This window comes from Saccoglossus kowalevskii, chromosome 21 (assembly GCF_978046115.1).
Source record: "Saccoglossus kowalevskii chromosome 21, keSacKowa6.1, whole genome shotgun sequence".
NCBI lineage: Eukaryota > Metazoa > Hemichordata > Enteropneusta > Harrimaniidae > Saccoglossus > Saccoglossus kowalevskii.
The window spans coordinates 3,711,045-3,733,832 of record NC_140661.1 but is presented as its reverse complement, the minus strand read 5'-3'; the positions used below and the strand labels follow the sequence as shown (position 1 = coordinate 3,733,832).

At 32.9% G+C, this 22,788-nt stretch overlaps 3 protein-coding genes across 3 annotated transcripts in view; 2 read left to right on the top strand and 1 right to left on the bottom strand.

The window, feature by feature from the left end:
• Positions 1-1,395, top strand: part of LOC102807568 (condensin-2 complex subunit G2-like) — a 33,893-nt gene extending 32,498 nt beyond the window's left edge. Inside the window, exons 25-27 of the mRNA XM_078010425.2 lie at positions 323-423; positions 705-819; positions 1,152-1,395. Coding sequence (XP_077866551.2) covers positions 323-423; positions 705-819; positions 1,152-1,218 — 283 coding nt within the window. The 3' untranslated portion in view covers positions 1,219-1,395. The remainder of the gene's footprint in view (positions 1-322; positions 424-704; positions 820-1,151) is intronic.
• Positions 1,396-2,819: 1,424 nt separating this feature from the next.
• On the top strand, positions 2,820-6,081 carry LOC146729579 (uncharacterized). Its single transcript, XM_085495398.1, has 2 exons — positions 2,820-4,038; positions 6,008-6,081. The coding sequence occupies exons 1-2, from the start codon at positions 2,820-2,822 to the stop codon at positions 6,079-6,081; spliced, it is 1,293 nt and encodes a 430-aa protein (XP_085351524.1).
• A 432-nt stretch (positions 6,082-6,513) lies between these two features.
• Positions 6,514-22,102, bottom strand: LOC100367526 (peroxisomal trans-2-enoyl-CoA reductase-like). Its single transcript, XM_002736062.4, has 8 exons — positions 21,942-22,102; positions 13,671-13,804; positions 12,101-12,266; positions 11,908-11,989; positions 9,388-9,484; positions 8,912-9,016; positions 7,689-7,803; positions 6,514-6,732 (listed from the first exon to the last, which is right to left on the bottom strand). Exons 1-8 carry the CDS (start codon positions 22,060-22,062, stop codon positions 6,638-6,640), a joined length of 915 nt encoding a protein of 304 aa, XP_002736108.2. The 5' UTR covers positions 22,063-22,102; the 3' UTR covers positions 6,514-6,637.
• Between the last annotated feature and the right edge of the window lie 686 nt (positions 22,103-22,788).

The window sequence follows — 22,788 nt, the reverse complement described above, 5'->3', positions numbered from 1 at the left end:
AGTTACTGTGGTCCTAGTAATAAACTAAGTGACTTCTAAAGACTGAATGGTGTTTGTGAACTTCGTATATGGGCCCATTTAATTATAAACCGACGTTAGCTTCACGTTTATGTCACACCATGGAAACAGCCAAAAACATATTGCTTGTTTTTGAGCAGAGCGGATCGCCAACCAGCCTACCGGCTTGTTTTCCAGAATGTGTTATTCATAGTGAGTGTTACTGATATGTACATGGTTGTGAATTACATTAGTCTAAATGTTTCAGCTCATTGAATAGAAAATTATGATGCTAATAAAAACTAAATGCTTCTTCAATTTGCAGTGATTTTGTTGAAGAGTTATACCAATGTGTTAAGTCTGGAGCTTTGTGTAATTTACAGCAGTATTTGGCAGTACTACATATACTGTACACATTAAGTAAAGGTAGGACCTCCAATTACCATCAATGTGACTGTGTTCAGTTACTAGAGTTTCACTGCCCTTTAAACATTACGATCTTTGTGTCTGTGTTTAGTTACGAGGGGTTGACCTTCCTTAACCCACGATGCAGCTTGTTTCTTATTTACTAAAACCTCAACTGTTGAATGAGTGAATAATTATGAAATTTGAAAAGTGATTTTCAAAAATTGTTGATAAACCTAAAATCAAAAATCAGTAATGATATTGAAAGTCATTGACAGTTTGATGTGTTTTTTTTGCTGTAGGTCGTCACAAAGTTAGTTATGTCAAAGACTGTCTATTGGTTTCGCAACAAGATTTAGAAAACATGATATTACCTGAAGCTGAAAACACCGATGATGAAGAACCATCACTGGAAAGGTATTGCATAACATTATATGACATAATGAAACTTCAGCCTCTAATTTATGTGTTTTCAGTCTCTGTCAACATTTCTTGAATATATCCATAATCAGGAGATGGTATCTCACAGATTTGGAAATTGGGAATGCTACTTTACTTGTTCACAATCACAACATTTGATAGTATTTATAGTATTGGATAGTTACTTACAAATTTTGCAAATCTGAATGCAACTAAAAGAGTGATTCACAGTGACATTCGCTAAACTTTTATCGCTTCAAATGATAAAATCATAAAAATTTATGGTGGCAAAATAGTTTACAGTAATTTTTTCCCCTTCTGTTTCATAGGAAAATACACACATGTGCACTAAAGCTGGCAAGAGAAACTTTGGAATCTATTGGAGTGGTCGCATAAAAACAATTTTTGTTTACAACATATATTTTAGTAGAATTTAATACTGTAATCATTTGCTTTCAAAGTAATGTTTTATATCTATAATTTGGTGTCATGTGCTAGGATTGATTTACATTATCAGATATTAAAATTTGAATTTCACAGAATAATTGTGATATTCTTTGTATTATTGTAAAATTTAAGTGTTCTTCAAATTGCGGCAAATTGTATTCTTGTCTTAAGATAGAAGCCTACTCATAATTTTAAAAACCCAGAATTTATTCATTTTGTAATAAATTGTACTCCAAGGCCTTTTTTTCGATAAATTGGTAGTTTTATTTTAGTGGAAAGTTGCCATTTTGACACTATTATATATATATAATAACACTTTTACCACATGTTCCTATGGCAGAGATATTATGCAATATCTCAAAATCTAGCCTGGTGACGTAGGCTGAAAAAAATCATATATTGTTAATAATGGAGTACTTTTTATTCTGAATTATTTTAAAAATCCAAGTTTTAAAAGTGTCAAAAAAATGCAATTTTTCTTTAACATTGTGTTCTTATGGAGTTGTTCTAAAAAAGCAATTTTCAAGAAATTTTTTGACACATTTCTCAAAAAGCATAACTGTAACACACAAAATAATGCTATTTCATTGTACCATGGGACATTAGCTTCATGATTGTACATAATAAACTAATGAACATTATCATGCGATTTATGACCAATTTTGTCCAAAATTGTAACTAGGCTTCTACCTTAATACATCACCTGAAGAAAGCCTTCATTGATAGCCAAAATAAATGGGGAAACACAGCATCAGCAGCCATGTCGTCCTTTATACCGGAATATGTGTTTGTAGTTAAACAGAGTGTTTAACTAACTGTTGGAAAAGTTTGAATACTGTAGAATAGGGGATTGGTCGCTGAGGGCCATCTTGAATTTTCAAGGTGAATGTTTCGGCGAAGCACTCCACTATGTTGTGGAGGGAGGAATGTTCGAACGGAGCAACACCGTGCAGGCGGACGATGGCTGAGGGCGTGCGGTGCAAACATCGGTGATTACGTCGCTCTGTATTTTGTTTGTGTTTTCTCGCCTCTTATGGTACTTGTGCGAGTTATTTAGAAAGATAAACGTCGATGGAATATGATATACAGATGCAGGCTCGTCTGGGGACTGTTTTGGTTCAGAATTTGCTTGTTGTGGAATGAGAGAAAAATCGCTATGCCCGAAGTGTTTTGCAAAGTGATCCAAGATGGCTGACACCAACTGAAGAACACGTGTAAGGGGATAGTAGCGCTGATATCTTTATCGCTAATATTGTCTGGGGATGTCGAATTAAATCCAGGGCCACCTAAAAGAGGGACAAAAAAGAAAACTAATTCAATGGAGTCGAAGAAAATCACCGAGGTATTTGGATCCCAGTCCGTAAATGGGGATGACTCGCGTGGACGTCAGTTGCAACAGTGTACAGACCTCCCGAGGGTTCAATATTTGCACATGAAAACTACTTTGATCAATTAGAATAAGATCTGATTGTATATTCTGCAAAATTTGGTTGTAATGTCATAATTGTAGGCGAACTGGTAACTATGGTGATAGTGTTGATCTAAATACAATGTATTTGCCAATAGATGATTTAGAGCAAAGTAATGATATACCTTTAAGGGAGTCGATGGATAATGAGCTCAATAAATATGGTAGTGAACTTCTGGATTTTTGCATTAGCACTGGCCTTAGAATTGTGAATGGTAGGGTTTATAAAAACACTGGTAGTGGAAATTTTACTTTTATTTCAGAGGTTGGGACAAGTGTTGTTGACTATGTTCTGTCATTTCCAAATGCGTTTCCATTGTTCAATGTATTTACAGTTGGAGCTCGGGTTGATTCTGATCATATGCCACTTGAATTTGCTATATCACTTGCTTATGTTTCCAATTCTGCGAATGTCAATGGACTTCAGCATAGTGTCAATTATTCTACTACTAAACGAAGGTGGGACACCAAGGGAAAACCAAAGTATTATAATAATATTAATTTACAACACTTTGAGGGGATGCGCCATGATTTTCATGATAATATTAGGCAAGGAAATGTAAGTAAAGCTGCAAATAATTTAGTTGATATTATATATGCTTGTAACACACATATGATGCACAAACCTAATTATGTTGGCAGGTCATATTTTAACTTCTGGTTTGACAAGGAATGTTGTACTACTAAAAGAGAAGTAAATCAAGCATTGAATCGTTTCAGAAATTGTAGAAGTCAGGCGACCTTAGACTATTATTTGCTGTCTAAATACTCATACAGGCAACTAGTTCGTGATAAGAAAACTAATTATCAAAGAAAAAAACGTGATGAATTTTTAAAAATGGCGATACAACCTAATTCAAAACAATTTGGGAAGAGTTTGAAATCTAATAGGCCCAATGTGCCAGACAGTATATCAGAGGTTGAATGGTTTAACTATTTTAACGATTTATTTAACCCACTAACCTTGATGAAGGACGAAAATCAAAAAGAGTTTTTCGCATCAATCAAAAACTACATGAATGATTTAGAAGATAATGTGGTGTTAAATAACGAATTTAATGTTTCTGAATTTGATAGGCCTATTTCTTTGAATGAAATTAGGGAAAATTTAAGTAAATTAAAAACAAATAAAGCCCCAGGACCAGATGGTATACCCACAGAATTTTGGAAAAATGCTCCCATAGAAATCCATGAAATGTTATTTGTTTTATACAAGGTATTTGACCAGGGAATCTTTCCTGATGAATGGGGTAGGGGATTAATATCGCCTGTATACAAGAAGGGAAACAAGGATGACCCCGGTAATTATAGGACTATTATGTTATTAAACGTCATAAGTAAAATTTATACAAGCACATGTATATTAAGTAATAGGTTAAATACCTGGTTAAAACATGATATAATTGTGGAAGAACAAAGTGGTTTCCAGAAACATAGAAGCACATTAGATTATGTTTTCATTTTACGTACTCTTGTGGGAAAAATACATCTTTCAGTTAAAAGGTCGTTTCTATTGTGCATTTGTAGACTATGAGAAGGCCTTCGATAGGGTACATCATTGCTCATTGATTTACAAATTATCAAAGACCGGTCTCAAAGGCAAATTATTTAATTCCTTGTATTCAATGTACCAGCATGTAAAGGCAGCAGTGAAAACTCCCTGGGGGGTAACTAACTACTTTAATATTAGTATGGGTTTGCAACAGGGCTCTATGATTTCACCTCTTTTATTTTGTTTCTACATTAATGATCTTCATAGAACTTTTCAACAAGGTCATGAAACTGTAGTTCACCTATGTGCTTTGAAATTGTGTTACCTATTGTATGCAGATGACCTGGCTCTGTTTAGTAGTACCCGGTACACCTATTCGTTTACAACGATTATTGAATAATTTGGCTATTGTTCAAAGTGGAAACTTACAGTGAAACTTAAGAAAACTAAAATTATTGTTTTTCGGAAAGGGGTCGTTTAAAAAAACAGTGAAAAATGGTTTTGGAAGGGTAAAAGCATTGAAACTGTTTCAAAATATAATTATTTGGGGGTTATACTTTCTAGTTCTGGAAATTGGTACCAGGCACAAAAATATGTTTCTCAACAGGCTAGTAAAGCACTTTTTTGTTTGGAAAAAAAGTTACAGAATCTGGGTGGTGTGGCACCTGATGTTGCTTTTCGTATATTTGATTGTAAAATCCTCCCAATTCTCCTCTACGGTAGTGCTATTTGGGGCTCACATTCTCATATTAATGATGTGGAGAGAGTACACAATAAATTTTGCAAATATTTACTAAGTGTTAGTTTTGTTGCCACTAATTCCGCTGTTAGGGGAGAATTGGGTCGGCATTATCTTAGATCCAATATTTGGATTGAACAATATGCAAGTAATTCTATTGCATTCCTGGAACTGTTTAAACAGAGGTGCTTTGATATTTTTAGACAAGATTGGAGCTCTGAAATTAATAGAAGTCCCAAACTTGTAACTTGTAAGGTGAAACATGAATTAACATGTGAGAAATATCTCACAAATATTGGTCAGTCTTCTGCAATATACAGAAATGCTTTATGTAGATTAAGGATCTCATCCCATGCACTACAAATTGAAAAGGGTAGGGCCAGTGGTACTCCATATAACCAGAGGTTGTGTCCTTTTGGCTGTAGTGTAATTTAGGACGAATACCACTTTACATTAGTTTGTCCCAAATATAACTCCCTAAGGTTGAAGTTTATTGCACAGTATTACTACTCCCCACCTACAGAGATAAAGTTTATTTAATTATTTCAGAATCAAACCCCATATATACAATTAAACCTTGGTAAATTTATATTTTATTGTTTTCAAGTACGACAACTTATGCTGGGAGAGAACACTTAATTATGCAAATGTTATGTATTATGATTTTATATTCGTTTTTCTTTACTTGTTTCTGCGACCATTCCAATCTAATTTATTATATATTTATTTGTATCTGTAAATAAGGCCAATGGCCACAATACGAAATAGAGATATATATATACTGTAGCATACTTTATTATTATTTCTTTATTTCAGGTATACAGCCCATAAAGTACACACATGCTGGAATTAATTGACTTTTTGGGTGTTTTGTATGGAATTTATTTGAATGTTGAATGTAAAATATAGAAAAAAAAGGTATATTCGCTGGGTTTTATTTTCACTGAACCATTCCTTCAGCGAAAATAGTGAGAATTAATTTCAAGAGAAAATAAAGTATTTTACAGTAGATTAAATAATTCTTCACAACCCTGGTTAGGTTTAGCTCAGAATCAGTGGTCTGGTCTTGAACCAGATTTCCCAGAGTTTGATCCTGAAATGAGACGCGTGTGAAACATTCAATGTCCTTTGAATGGTGACACAATGGAAAGTGAACAAGGCATTAATAGGTTAGTTACCAGTAAATATAAACCACCAAGATGTATTTACAAATCAAAGTTTTGAAGAATATTTTAAAAAGTGATCTATTCCTTCATTTGTCACAGCATGTGTAAATAGGGTTATCTAGTATGTATTGCAGCTCCTATCTTCACATAACTAAAATAACTGCAAGAATTTGTATACTCAATTCACTTCATATATATTTATATTGTGATGGAATCATAAATTTGCATAATGAATACAGTACAACAACAAAAGTTTTTGCAAGTCATTATGCTAATAAATGTTTACATGTTTACTACTATGAAAATTGGTAGATAGAAATCCCATGTATGGAATATTAAATACCCACCTTGTATAAATTTAATATGCATAACTAATATCTCAGACAAAGAGATTTCTTTTATTTCAAAATAGTCATACAACAAATTCCGGATTTGTTTTAACACAAAGATTTCGATGGATGTTTTTATCTGTTATCAAGTGTATCTAACAACTCAAATAGTTTCTAATCCCACACAGGTGACAATTTGCCAGTCACAGCATCCTTCAAAAGTCGTTTTTCTGATTTGCCCCATGTATAGGCAGGCATCTTGTCATGATCTGTTGAAAGAGAAAACAATATATTAGTAATTTGCATAACACAGTTGACCTTGTCCATATCATGGCTGAAGGTATATGCAGGGGAAATGTTCGTCCTCGTAGTTAAAACAGTTTTTATCTCATCTTCAATCGCTATGAAATGCCCAATTTTGGTGTAACTACCAAGTTCAATTTTCAAAATATAAATTTGGCTGGAATAAATTATTTTTTAGACTAGAAATAAGTGGCCAGTATGAAAACATTTGTACTAATGTAAACCAGATGGTATATGCTTTCCAAGGTCTGTCAATTAGATAAGTGTAGTGTTTTGCCACCTTTTTCAAATCTGGCTAGTATTTTATTTTGCATATATATATTACTGCACTATTATTTGGTAACTTTTATACAATTCATATTATATTAATCTGTAAGAGACAAAATTAATACAGAGCATCTATTATTTGAAGAACATAAATATTAATTATTTTGTTATGTAATTGTTCTTGTCCATTTTTGGTCAGGATTGTTCCCAGATTTTTGAAAAACTGCCTCAATTGTAGTGTTCAGTCAAAACCAAAGCAGTTAGCCAATTCACCAGGGAGTTTACAAATTGCATGCCCAATACTTCTAAGACTTGCTGTAAACTTTACCGATAGATGACAACAGTGAGAAATAAATGCTTGTTTTTGATCAAAATGAATCACTGTTAGTAAAGTTGCATTGGATACAACATACAATACTGGTTGATCCCCTATCAACTTTAAAGGGGGGGGGGGTCGTCACCTGTGCACATGTGGGGATTGAGTCCTATGCAGCGATAATGTACGCTAAAAACCTAAAGGCTCATGGGTAGATGATTGTTTGTAAACAACGATATGCTATGGATGTCAACCAAATGTGAAGGTGATGACTCCTCTCCCACTTTAAGATGTTCATTCAGTATCTTTATCATAAATATTAATGATATCTATCCATACCTGGTATTTCAAAACACTGGTTTTTATATAAATGAGAGCCACCAGATACGGCTACTGTTGTACCGGTGATGAAAGCTGCAGCTGGAGACAACAGAAAACTAACGGCAGCTGAAACCTAAAATAAGAATATCATTTGTAAGTGTTACTAAAATAGAACTAATGTTAGTTAGAATGTTGTTTAGCTTGTAAAACACTTCAAATAAAGACAGTGTGACAGAATGTGTCCAGATGATAAACAGATTTTTAACATAAGCTATAATCCCACTCCAAAGTAAAAATAATAGCCTGTACTTTGTGTAGTGTGAATACTACTAAGATTTAAGTTAATCTCATATGTTTGCATATCGGATAGACCCAATTGCGGTCACTCACAGGAGGAAACGGTGGCTAGCACGGGCTAAAGAATGCCCAAACTTGTTAACACATATCAGTGTTCAGTCATTTAAGCTATGATTACTCAGTACATGTTAGTTCATAGGTTATAAAACAGAAAGCAAATTCAGAATGTGCAGATTGTAACACTGAGTTTCGTCGTCAGTTAATTTTTCTTGAGAACAATATCTCTTCATGTGATAGCGTTGATTGCCATTCCGGAAATGGCATACCAAAATGAATAGTTATAAATATAATAGTAAATCTTCCAAATGGACATTGAATACAATAGCTTTTTTGGCGCTTAGTTGGAACCTGGACCGAGTCTTGAAAACGAGCAAGATTTAATTTATACTTGGGGTTTCTTAGCCTGTGCTAAGCATTCAAGCATGTTTTCTTAAAACGAGTTAAGGTATGAGACCACTTAGCCTGTGCGTGAGTACTACTATCAGTATTATAATTTTCTTTATTTTTACATGTTAGAATGATTAGGAAAATAAAAACATTGGGTCACCGTACTCTGTTCAGAGAAAATAGATCAATAAAATACAGTGAAAATAACATTTTGTCTGTTATAGTGCATTTTACCATTGTTTCTGTGGCAAGGACATATCTCAAAAAATGTCACCCATCCAGAAAGGGCCGAGTAGTTGTTTTGCCTCATTACCAATAGTACATGTATATTTAATAACTGCAATAACAAGAACTTGTCATTCACACACAATATTAATGGCAAACAGTAACTGTGTATATTTGTAGGCAAAGCGTACAATCTGTGCAATGACCCTATGAGAATGATGTATTAATGCTTTTAATTTCTTCCTTCTATTTCGTATATAAATTATACTTACCTCTTCCACTGTGCCTAATCTTTTTGCCGGGATATAAGGAATGGTTTCTGCAAATATGTTAAATTCACCATAATTGGCAGCTGCTGTATCTGAGTATATGGTTCCCTGTTAATATAACAGCATAGGTCAGAAACAGTAATAGACACGGAAATGAATTACAAACAACTTTTTAGCAGCTTATGATGAATGAACAAGAAGCATTGAAAGGAAATGAACAGAAATTTTCTGAAATTTGTTTTTAACTTGATTGTTTTTAAATTAGTTGCTGGCATTTTCCAATCCAGAATGGCCCCAAGACTAGGGTTTTACAGGAGAAATCGTAAAGTAATTGTTTACATGAAAACAAGTTTGGATACCCCCTCTCACCAATTTGTATTTGCTTTTGATAGACACTTTTAATGAAATTCTTTTAAAATTTCCACAATTGTAACTAGTTAGCTACTTCCATTCTTTCAAAAAATGAATGTTAAATTTACCGGTGCAACATTGTTTACTCTGATACCATCTTTAGCCCATTCTAAGGCTAGTGTTTTTGACAGATTTTCAATACCAGCTCTAGCAGCACCACTGTGTCTGTGAAAATATCAAACAATTATAGAACTGTAAAGCATCAAAAATCACATTCAATAGTGGTACAGTATCTGAAACATTCTACTTGCAACTGTGGTTAAAATGGGCCCTGGAACTAGCATAAATCAATTATAAATACATTGAGTAGTGATGTGAATTTGCCTGTATTTTGTCATTGCAAGGTTTATTTGTGTTGTTTTTTGTTAGCAAAAACATTGATATATGTAGTTTATTGAAACAATTAAAATTCCTCAGAAGGAATTAAAATAGTTACACTAACTGATAAAACACATATATAAAACATACAAATTTTGCAAAAATTACTGTGTAAAGTTGTCTCAATTAGCATTGCTAATTAACACTGAGTAAGCCCTATTGCATTTTGAATATCAACACTGCAGATGGCAATCATTGTTTGGTATTGTTTGTGTAATTCTGGGCAATGATTTGTTCATGCTTCTCTTCTGAATTCATAATACCCAAATGTTCTTTATTTATGTCTGTAGCACAAAATATTATTTTTACTGATTTCAGTTGACAGACGGATTTAACAAGTGTGCGCTATTCATGTTTGGTGCCTACTTTTCAACATGGCCAATCATGGTATATATCGGCTTAATCACGGCTTGCATATGAAAAGCACGCTCTCTCTTACTAATTATAACCATGTCCCACCATCACTGAAGTAAACTTCTTATTCACATTTGTCACTTTTCAGATTTTATTTCATAGAATCCTAATTAGCAATGAGAATGCATGAAAACACAAAATTACAATTTATTTTATTATATATTGACATAGTTAAATATGGAATTTACTGGGCTCTCTCTGGAATTTGCTAGGTAATAGTAAATTTACTAATCAAGAAAAAAAAGTATTAGTAAACTTTGTCTGGAAACTGCGGAGCATTTTCCCGTGACCGAGCACAACGGGGAAGAGAGAAGGAGAGGGAGGTGTCCCCTCTGTCGTCCGCCGAAAACAAGAACAGCATGCTGAAAATGGTGCTTGCTGGTGCAACCTGAGCTCTAATTTTGTGTGTAAGTTCATGACATCAAATTAGGCAGTCTGCTTCACAAAATGTACCATTTATGATGGTACAACAAAACATCACAACAAAATATGCAATGTAGACACCAGAACCTTTATTTGAATAACTCAGTATTAATTAAACATATTCATAATAAGCTCACATTGTTAACAGTGGGAAAAATAGTCATCATTCAAAAGTTCACTAAGTTCACGGGAAATTTCTCAGAAAAAAATCAAAAAGCTGTATATTATTATGAAGTAATCTCCTGTGCTCATCATGCAAAACCCGCATGTTGACGTTTATGACGACACAAAACGACTATTTATTTTCATCGAAATTTCTGAATTAAAGTGAAAAAGTAACTAAAGTAACTTTCGGTCTTGTAACTCGATCTCAATGCTAAGAATGCCCGGTAAGAATGTTACACAAATTATAGTATTTTTCGATCGATTCGCTAACATTGTCTCACCTTCCATTAGCTGTGGAATCATAGCCCTATGTTGCCGACCGCATTATTTACGTGACAGACACTGGCCGGCCCATGTTCGACATACAACAACAAAAATAAAAACAAGACGTCCGAGTGAAATTGTTAGGGCAAAATTAGATTGTATGTCGCACCAAAGAGCTACGGAACCGCAGCTAACCTTCCATTATTTCTGAAATCGTGCTGCAGTACGATCAACTTTCCGTTTCTTGGTGCTGTCAGGGTTAGGACACCCATGGGTTTCTGGTTCTGAAGACGATTTAGCGGTTTTTCCTGAGTCCATCTCGTCGTGAAAAATACTCGTCGAGCAGTTGTCTACTCCTTTTTGACGTAGTCTCCATTTTTAATAAATAAACAAATCACGTGTTTGATAAGGGCGACACGAAACCGTCCCATACTGAGAGTAATGTCGCGGGGTATCTTGAAACGCATGTCGACTAAACTACGCATGTGCTATGACACCAAAATAACTTTATAGTGGAAAAATACATTCAGTGGCAGTTCCGTGTTGATCGCGATCACCATCTAACAATTGTTGCAATCTTAGAAGTAACGGGACATTGTTTAAACTTTAAAATGGCAATCACTCAAACCGTAACACGCGTGATGATCACAGTCGAGTCTTGACAATTAAATGAGGGCGATTTGCGAGGGTATTTTGTACAAAATGTGTTCGTAAATCTTACTGATAGATATTTATTTTGTTCGTAAATCTTGTCCAAATTTCGTAATTTACGACATTTGCGAGCGACAGCGAGAGCACAGGGGAAATATCGTGCCACTCTCAGCTACTTTTACTTTTTATTGTGTCATTTTAATGAAAACAATTGAATAAAGTCAACATTATTAGATGTCACAATTATTCACTAGCTCAGCTTTTACCTCATTCCATGGTGTATCTTAACTTACCCCATTCCTGGCATTCCATTGCCGTTGTCTAGTACGATATTTACAATACTCCCACCATGCTCTTTCATATATGCATTGTAAACTAACAACGAATGAACAAATGATATATTCAGATGTATTGAAGTGTAAAACAAATTATATAAATAATTATGTACAGTATATATAAGATGCAGAACAATAATAACACTTGTACCTTGTTGTGTGACTTGAAATGTTCCTGTAAGGTTCGTATCTACAACCACATTCCAGCCTTTAAGACTCATTTTAGCCACAGGACAGTAGAACTGACCCCCACCATTGTTGATAAGGTAATTTATTTTCCCAAACTTTTCCATAGTAGATGAAACTAACAATTTGACCTAAAATGACACATATAAGTACAACATACCACTATAAAATGAAAACATGTTTTTAGTTTTTAAAATTGGTATCACAATTCAAACTAAAGTTAAAATCACATTTAAGATATGAAAAATCAGCGCTATCTATTGTGAAAACCAAAATAAAAAAAACAAGCCATGCATAACACAGCTAGACCCTGTTAGTTATCAAATTTAAGTTATAGTAATATAGTTGTTTATCGTAATATAATTGGACCATAAACATGGACGTAGAAGCTGATGCTTGATTATGATTATCATAAAGTCATTTTGTATCTGATTATCAAACAAGTACTTGTCCATATGGAACAGCAATAATTAAAACTAAATGGCCACCAGTCGGCCATTTTGAGGTCTCATGCCACTAATTAACCAATGGCTGCCCGTAGCCCTCAATTTAAATGCCTAGCAAGAACCAATGAAATTTTTTAAATATTATTTTTCTCAGGTGCTCCCTGTTTGAGGGCGTAATCACCTGGGTCAGAGGTGAGACCAACATGTGGTCTTTTGTTTACTACTTAGCGGCTGTGTACCTGTGGGTTTATTCTGTGTGTTAATGGATGTTCTAATCTTGGTGTTTTTCCAGTGATTTCTCTTGGTGCAATCCAAATACAGTAGGTGTGTCTTGTTTACCTGAGATTTGCAAGAGTTTGAGCTGGCCAACATGTTAGTTTTTTTCATATGGTTGATTACTGGCATGTTGATTTCCCATTTTTGAGCCATATTTTCAACTTTCTTCGTCATTTTCATATAGCAATCTCGTCATATGTTAACATTGTCGTCTATGGAAATTCAATTAGTGGTATGAGCCCTTGAATACACCTATACTTCTCTGATGTATAATGAATATATACAAATTTTAACAGAATCAGTCAAAGCATGTCAGAGTATGGCTCTAGAACCACATTCATTAAAATGGCCACCAGTTAGCCATATTATATCCGATCTGAAAAATAAAATGACATGCATCAAGGTCCCATAATATCTAATGTATGTACCAAGTTTGAACAAAATCCATCTGTAAACTGCCGGGAAATGCTTAATTTTGATGATTTGTCAGTACAAAAATGACCGCTATTCAGCTATCTTGAGTGATTGATTGAATTGGTGTGCATATGTATAATATTCTGTATGATGTATGTGTGAAGTTTGAATGTAATCGGTCCACAGTCCAGGCATGTCAAATGATATAGACAGACACATGGACGCACAGAAGTCAATTTATAACTCCCTGTTTTCAGACTGCATCCGAACGGGGACAAAACGTTTGCACAATTACCAAAAGACTGGGAAAGATTTGAATAAATTATCACCATGCAGTTGAGAATAAAGTAATTGCAGAATTTTCTCAATTCCCCTCCCAAATGTGACTACTGCTCTCACCTCTTCTTGTTGTTTTATATTACATTGGACAGGTAACAGTTCAGCAGGACTGTCTTTATCAAGTTCTTGTTTCATTTCATCAGCTGACTGGTTTAACCTTTCAACTTTTCTAGAGGCTATCACAACTTTACATCCTGTTTCAAGAAATAAATATACACCATGAACCCCTATAACATTATGAGATACAAATTTGTGTGTTTTGAAAATCTGAGACTTATGTAGGAATAAAAGAATTTCCAATCCTGCAATATACTAGTACTGTAAAATACTTTATTTTCGCTATTTTCACTGAAGGAATGATTCAGTGAAAATAAAAAAACAGTGAATATACTACATTTTACATTCAACTCGTCAAAAATCAGTGAAAATAAATTCCATACAAAACACCCAAAAAGTCTTCAGCGAAAATAAATTCCAGCTAAAATAAATTATTTTACAGTATTCATTATATATGAATTTGTTTATTATTTATTTAATGTATTACCCAATTTTCTTTATTAGAAGTAAATATAAAACAGATATTGCATTCATTGTTTACAAAATCATTGCAATATGACGTAATTTGACCATGCAAATACCTCTGTACATTACAATTAGAGCAAATATCAGTTATTTATCAGGTTTTATTCATTATACAGTGAATGGCAGAAACCTGGGTTCGTTATCAATGTTTCTGAGTTAGTTCAACATTATTAAAACAGCAAATGGCTCATTGACTCCTGTGTGTGAAGCACAAAAAGGGAGTCTTTGCAGTTAGTGTGTCTGTCTGTGTGTGTGTCTGTTCCACTGATATCTCAAGAACCATACATTGATTTTTGATGAAACTTGGTGCATAGATGCTCTGGGCCAATGTGCAGATTTGATTAGGTTTTGGTAAAAATCCATGTATATTAATTACCTAATTTGCATGATAATTAGCTGATTTTTAGCTGTTCCATGATTGTTCCACTGATATCTAAAGAACCACTCATTGGATTTTGATGAAACTTGGCACATAGATGCTCTGAACTAATACGCAGATTTGATTAGTTTTGGGTAAAAATCTGTGCAATATTAATTACCTAATTTGCATAATGATTAATAAATTTTTGGATTTTCCACTGATATCTCAAGTATTAATCATCACATTTCAATAAAACTTGGTACATAGATATCATAGGACACTGCACAAACCTGATAGTTTTTAGGGTAATATCAGTACATACTAATTACCTAATTTGCATAATTAATTAATTTTTCAGCTTTTGATATTTCAAGTAGTAATCATCACATTTCACTAAAACTTGGTAAATAGATGTCATAGGACACTGCACAGACCTGATAGTTTTTAGTGTAATATCAGTACATATTAATTACCTAATTTGCATAATTAATTAATTTTTCAGCTTTTGATATTTCAAGTAGTAATCATCACATTTCAATAAAACTTGGTACATAGATATCATAGGACACTGCACAGACCTGATAGTTTTTAGTGTAATATCAGTACATATTAATTACCTAATTTGCATAATTAATTAATTTTTCAGCTTTTGATATTTCAAGTAGTAATCATCACAATTCAATAAAAATTGGTAAATAGATGTCATAGGACACTGCACAGACCTGATAGTTTTTAGTGTAATATCAGTACATATTAATTACCTAATTTGCATAATTAATTAATTTTTCAGCTTTTGATATTTCAAGTAGGAATCATCACATTTCAATAAAACTTGGTACATAGATGTCATAGGACACTGCACAGACCTGATAGTTTTTAGTGTAATATCAGTACATATTAATTACCTAATTTGCATAATTAATTAATTTTTCAGCTTTTGATATTTCAAGTAGTAATCATCACATTTCAATAAAACTTGGTAAATAGATGTCATAGGACACTGCACAGACCTGATAGTTTTTAGTGTAATATCAGTACATATTAATTACCTAATTTGCATAATTAATTAATTTTTCAGCTTTTGATATTTCAAGTAGTAATCATCACATTTCAATAAAACTTGGTAAATAGATGTCATAGGACACTGCACAGACCTGATAGTTTTTAGTGTAATATCGGTACATATTTATTACCTAATTTGCATAATTAATTAATTTTTCAGCTTTTGATATTTCAAGTAGTAATCATCACATTTCGATAAAACTTGGTACATAGATATCATAGGACACTGCACAGCCCTGATAGTTTTTAGTGTAATATCAGTACATATTAATTACCTAATTTGCATAATTAATTAATTTTCAGCTTTTGATATTTCAAGTAGTAATCATCACAATTCAATAAAACTTGGTAAATAGATGTCATAGGACACTGCACAGACCTGATAGTTTTTAGTGTAATATCAGTACATATTAATTACCTAATTTGCATAATTAATTAATTTTTCAGCTTTTGATATTTCAAGTAGTAATCATCACAATTCAATAAAACTTGGTAAATAGATGTCATAGGACACTGCACAGACCTGATAGTTTTTAGTGTAATATCAGTACATATTAATTACCTAATTTGCATAATTAATTAATTTTTCAGCTTTTGATATTTCAAGTAGGAATCATCACATTTCAATAAAACTTGGTACATAGATGCCATAGGACACTGCACAGACCTGATAGTTTTTAGTGTAATATCAGTACATATTAATTACCTAATTTGCATAATTAATTAATTTTTCAGCTTTTGATATTTCAAGTAGTAATCATCACATTTCAATAAAACTTGGTAAATAGATGTCATAGGACACTGCACAGACCTGATAGTTTTTAGTGTAATATCAGTACATATTAATTACCTAATTTGCATAATTAATTAATTTTTCAGCTTTTGATATTTCAAGTAGTAATCATCACATTTCAATAAAACTTGGTAAATAGATGTCATAGGACACTGCACAGACCTGATAGTTTTTAGTGTAATATCGGTACATATTTATTACCTAATTTGCATAATTAATTAATTTTTCAGCTTTTGATATTTCAAGTAGTAATCATCACATTTCAATAAAACTTGGTACATAGATATCATAGGACACTGCACAGACCTGATAGTTTTTAGTGTAATATCAGTACATATTAATTACCTAATTTGCATAATTAATTAATTTTTCAGCTTTTGATATTTCAAGTAGTAATCATCACAATTCAATAAAACTTGGTAAATAGATGTCATAGGACACTGCACAGACCTGATAGTTTTTAGTGTAATATCAGTACATATTAATTACCTAATTTGCATAATTAATTAATTTTTCAGCTTTTGATATTTCAAGTAGGAATCATCACATTTCAATAAAACTTGGTACATAGATGTCATAGGACACTGCACAGACCTGATAGTTTTTAGTGTAATATCAGTACATATTAATTACCTAATTTGCATAATTAATTAATTTTTCAGCTTTTGATATTTCAAGTAGTAATCATCACATTTCAATAAAACTTGGTAAATAGATGTCATAGGACACTGCACAGACCTGATAGTTTTTAGTGTAATATCAGTACATATTAATTACCTAATTTGCATAATTAATTAATTTTTCAGCTTTTGATATTTCAAGTAGTAATCATCACATTTCAATAAAACTTGGTAAATAGATGTCATAGGACACTGCACAGACCTGATAGTTTTTAGTGTAATATCGGTACATATTTATTACCTAATTTGCATAATTAATTAATTTTTCAGCTTTTGATATTTCAAGTAGTAATCATCACATTTCGATAAAACTTGGTACATAGATATCATAGGACACTGCACAGCCCTGATAGTTTTTAGTGTAATATCAGTACATATTAATTACCTAATTTGCATAATTAATTAATTTTCAGCTTTTGATATTTCAAGTAGTAATCATCACAATTCAATAAAACTTGGTAAATAGATGTCATAGGACACTGCACAGACCTGATAGTTTTTAGTGTAATATCAGTACATATTAATTACCTAATTTGCATAATTAATTAATTTTTCAGCTTTTGATATTTCAAGTAGTAATCATCACAATTCAATAAAACTTGGTAAATAGATGTCATAGGACACTGCACAGACCTGATAGTTTTTAGTGTAATATCAGTACATATTAATTACCTAATTTGCATAATTAATTAATTTTTCAGCTTTTGATATTTCAAGTAGGAATCATCACATTTCAATAAAACTTGGTACATAGATGCCATAGGACACTGCACAGACCTGATAGTTTTTAGTGTAATATCAGTACATATTAATTACCTAATTTGCATAATTAATTAATTTTTCAGCTTTTGATATTTCAAGTAGTAATCATCACATTTCAATAAAACTTGGTAAATAGATGTCATAGGACACTGCACAGACCTGATAGTTTTTAGTGTAATATCAGTACATATTAATTACCTAATTTGCATAATTAATTAATTTTTCAGCTTTTGATATTTCAAGTAGTAATCATCACATTTCAATAAAACTTGGTAAATAGATGTCATAGGACACTGCACAGACCTGATAGTTTTTAGTGTAATATCGGTACATATTTATTACCTAATTTGCATAATTAATTAATTTTTCAGCTTTTGATATTTCAAGTAGTAATCATCACATTTCGATAAAACTTGGTACATAGATATCATAGGACACTGCACAGCCCTGATAGTTTTTAGTGTAATATCAGTACATATTAATTACCTAATTTGCATAATTAATTAATTTTTCAGCTTTTGATATTTCAAGTAGTAATCATCACAATTCAATAAAACTTGGTAAATAGATGTCATAGGACACTGCACAGACCTGAGTTTTTAGTGTAATATCAGTACATATTAATTACCTAATTTGCATAATTAATTAATTTTTCAGCTTTTGATATTTCAAGTAGTAATCATCACATTTCAATAAAACTTGGTACATAGATGTCATAGGACACTGCACAGACCTGATAGTTTTTAGTGTAATATCAGTACAATTTTAAAATGTTAAGCTTTTGATATTTCAAGTAGTAATCATCACATTTCAATGAAACTTGGTACATAGTTACTTAAGGACTGTGCAGAGACCTAATTAGTTTTGGGGTAAATATTTGTGCATATTAATCACCTTATTAGCATAATTTGTTAATTTTCAGCTTTTCGCCTGATAACTTAAGTACTGATCATCATATTTCAATGAGACGTGATTAGTTTTAGGGTAAATAATTGTGGATACTAATTACTTAATTCGCATAATTAGTTAATTTTTTCCATGAATGTTCCACTGATATATAAAGAACCACTAATTTTAATGAAACTTTCATAGAGTATTCATCATCACATTTCAATGAACCTAGGACTATGCAGAGACCCAATTAGTTTTTGGTAAATATTTATGCTTATTAATCACCTAATTAAAATAACTAATTAACACTGATATCTCAATTACTGATCACCACATTTGAATAAAATTTGGTACATAAATGCTCTAGAACAATAGACAGCCCGATTAATTTTGGGTTGAAATTTTTTCATATTAATTCTCTAATAATAATTCATAGTTTTTTTGTTCTAATCACATTTCAATGAAACTTGGTACTGAAATATTACATTACGCAGGCCTTATTAGTTTTACACTCAAATCTGCTCATATCAGTTACCTGATTTACATAATTAGTTTTCAGCTATTCCATCAATATCTCAAGTACAAGTAATTTTGAATTAGTTTTCAATGTGTCTTCAATACTCTCAGCACACGGGAGCTCTTTCTAAGCTTTCTTTGATTTAATGTGTCTTCAATACTCTCAGCACACGGGAGCTCTTTCTAAGCTTTCTTTGATTTAATGTGTCTTCAATACTCTCAGCACACGGGAGCTCTTTCTAAGCTTTCTTTGATTTAATGTGTCTTCAATACTCTCAGCACACGGGAGCTCTTTCTAAGCTTTCTTTGATTTAATGTGTCTTCAATACTCTCAGCACACGGGAGCTCTTTCTAAGCTTTCTTTGATTTTATATTCATGGATGGTTGCAGCTGGTTTGTCAGGCTTGCAGTGCATTATGGGTGTAGACAATTGCAATGTTCACACGGCAGCATTCTATCGGAGCCGAACTACTTCTCCTCCCCCGGATTAACAGGAGATTATCTCCAATGCGTTCATACGGTCGGGAGCCGACCGAGAGCCGAGATCTGCCAGAGTTCAATTCAGTTCGATCAGAGTCAAACGGAACAGTGCCCTTAAATAATTAGTAACTGAAAATGATTTTAGTGTCGTGCTTGTGTTTTTTTCTTTACATGGCATGATGCTGTTGAGCTAGGAAAAAAAAGAGCCTGAGCATGGAGGTAGAAAAGACAATGACTGGTATTATGATTTAGGTACTAGTATCTCGAATAAACAGGAAACACGGCAGCTAAAATGCGTTTAATACAGCCTATTCGCTCAAGTTATTGTCATGCAAAATTACCATTTTGTAACTATTCAACTGTAGTGATATCTAAACTACTAGGAAGAATCACAGATTCTCTCTATCTATCATAGAGAAACTATGGAAGAATCTAAACCTACCAGGAACACATCACCATACCGCAATTGCTTCTACGATTTTTATCTTTAGTGTCTTTAAAAAGTTTCCGTTCAGTCGTTCTTTCAAGTTTTTGTCGCATAATTTCGTACGCCATTTTTTGTTTCCCGTTGAGCTATCAATCTATCGCAATAATTCGTTACTATATATTAGGCCGCATAGCTCTTATTCAAGCTGGAAATTGCGTGAAATTATGAAAGATGTTGTCTCCGCCAAAATTGAAATGAGAGGTTACTCGAAGAAGACGATTGAAGGAGTGATTTCGGCTCCGATAGTTGGGCCCGATGCGTTTACACGATCAGAGCAATGTTGGAGTTCAACCCCGAGGGTTTAGTGGAGCCGAACTTGGCTCGAGCCGAGCACGTTTACACGGCCATTTTTGCTGGCTCGAGCCGGCTCGAGCCGTTGGGCTCCGATAAAATGCTGTCGTGTGAACGTAGCAAATGTGAAGCTTTTGAGCCAATCAATTTTTGTATTTGAATGAAAGCTGATGATCAGATTTTACAAATTGTTTTGAATGTGTAAACTATGGTACTGCTTTCTGCCTTTCACTGCATGTGTTCATTCAGTAAGCATTAATAAGTTTAAATTCTATTACATGTATTTATTTACTAATTTTATTCAATTATTTTTTATTATTAATATTATATCAAATATTAATAAAGGTTTTATAAAATTCAGATGAAAACAACTTGAGCAATCACATTGCTGCATAAAGCCCATATAGAATATCTTTCATGTGTATGGCAGTAAATCAACAATATAGGATAGAGGCAGTGTTGATTTGCTTATTTTTTGTTGGGTTTCTACGCTATTTAGTAACAACTGACAACTGAATATTTTGTAAAGTCATTATCTATAGAAATAAAACATTTACAATGAATTTGATAGAAGTACAGTGATTAATTAAATAGAAAAATGTTTAGGTACTATTTATTTCATTATCAAGAAAATTAGACAATAAACAAAAATGAAATAAATCCCTACGTATGATCTCAACTATATCCATAATAAAGCTACGTATCTATTATGTAACTTTTTATACAATCTTCTCTTATCATGTATGAACAAATACACAAACTCCTAAAACACACAAAAGTAATTTGAAATCATTGTACGAATCTTATGGAGTAAATATTTTATAAATTTTCATGAAACAGAATGTATGCGTCGTTATTTATTTATTTATTTATTTATTTATTTATTTATTTATTTATTTATTTATTAGTTGTTCATTGTTTTATTATTCATTGCGAGTTTTTATTTACTTGTTATTTACTACTTATTCATTTTGCGTCTTTATTTTAATAATTCAATGTTTATATTTTGTTTGAGAACAGCGCCCTCACCCAAGTTCAGTGTACAGTACTAGTATTCTGGCAAAATGGCTGAATTGATCACGTGAATGGGTAGATTGTTTTAGTTCCGTTTTATGTTATGTTAATAGCTATCCAATTCAGTTTAGGACTGTTGTCAAATCATAAAAGTTAATAGAACACTAGTACCTTTACTTCTTAACAGCACTCACCTCGTCCCACCCCCAATGTATAGGACCAATAAAATCAATATAAAATCACTTCGAGTTCCCCAACGCCTGCGTTCCAAGAGTCCTTAGTTCAATATTGATTTCCCTGTCGCTTTCGAGGACCACCGGGGAAGCCTCAATAACAGACGTGCCAAACGCAGGGATATGGTCCATCTCCGGGGGTTCATCACAAAAGACAATCACCATGCTGAAATACTCACCTAAATGCAACAATTCCCTCGTAATTGCTTTGCCAATACCAGTTCCACCACCTGTAACTATGGCAACTTTGTTGGTGAATAATCCTTGTCGGAAAACACTTAAAACCTTATTACATGCCATACTGTTTATCGCCACCAGCTGACCTAGTACAGCTGACCTTAACGAAGGAAAATCAAAGCGCCACCAATACTAACAACTTCGTGTGACTTCGTTTGAAACCCTGTCTCATTCTGGTCGCCATTGGCGCAGATGATGAAAAGAAACAGTTTTTTAAAGGAAAAGTCCGGGAAACCAGCGTAATGACACCAGATGAAAGTAGATGAATGCAATTTACAGTTTCTTTTTTCTCAGTTTCTAGATATTCATTTTTTACCATTTAGATTTTCCGGCTAAGAATTGTGGGTACAGTATGACATCATATCCACTGTCTCTTCAATATATAGTGTGACCTTGTATTGCAGGTCAAAAAGACATACGTGTTTTGGCATTATGGAGTTGTATAGAGTTGAGGTTGATATACTAGTATATTATTAAGACGAACATCTAAGTGGTATTGTATTATCTGCCGACTATGTACGTTTTGCAGGAATTTGCATTTGAACTGAACTCATGCTCTGTTTAATAAATCACTCATTATTGGTATTCTTCTTGATAGTTTGGAAGCAGCTAACGTCGTTCAACTTTTTAAGAAAGTGTTGAAAAATATCGTCTAATTATTTTGCTTACCTAGAGGGTGCATTCACATTAAAATACTGTAATTAACAGTTCAAGTGCGAATGTTTACAACAACTCAGTGCGTTATTTGGTGTATTAAGGTATAGATGTAGGTTCGTGGGCACTTGGGAG

Coding starts and splice junctions, on each gene's coding strand:
- LOC146729579 (XM_085495398.1), top strand. CDS start 2,820: ATGTATTTGCCAATAGATGATTTAGAGCAAAGTAATGATATACCTTTA. Junction 4,039..6,007: donor GGGAAACAAGGATGACCCCG/GTAATTATAGGA, acceptor AACCCTGGTTAG/GTTTAGCTCAGAATCAGTGG.
- LOC100367526 (XM_002736062.4), bottom strand. CDS start 22,062: ATGGCATGTAATAAGGTTTTAAGTGTTTTCCGACAAGGATTATTCACC. Junction 9,485..11,907: donor AATGGAATGCCAGGAATGGG/GTAAGTTAAGAT, acceptor ATATTTTCACAG/ACACAGTGGTGCTGCTAGAG. Junction 7,804..8,911: donor GATTAGGCACAGTGGAAGAG/GTAAGTATAATT, acceptor TTCTTATTTTAG/GTTTCAGCTGCCGTTAGTTT.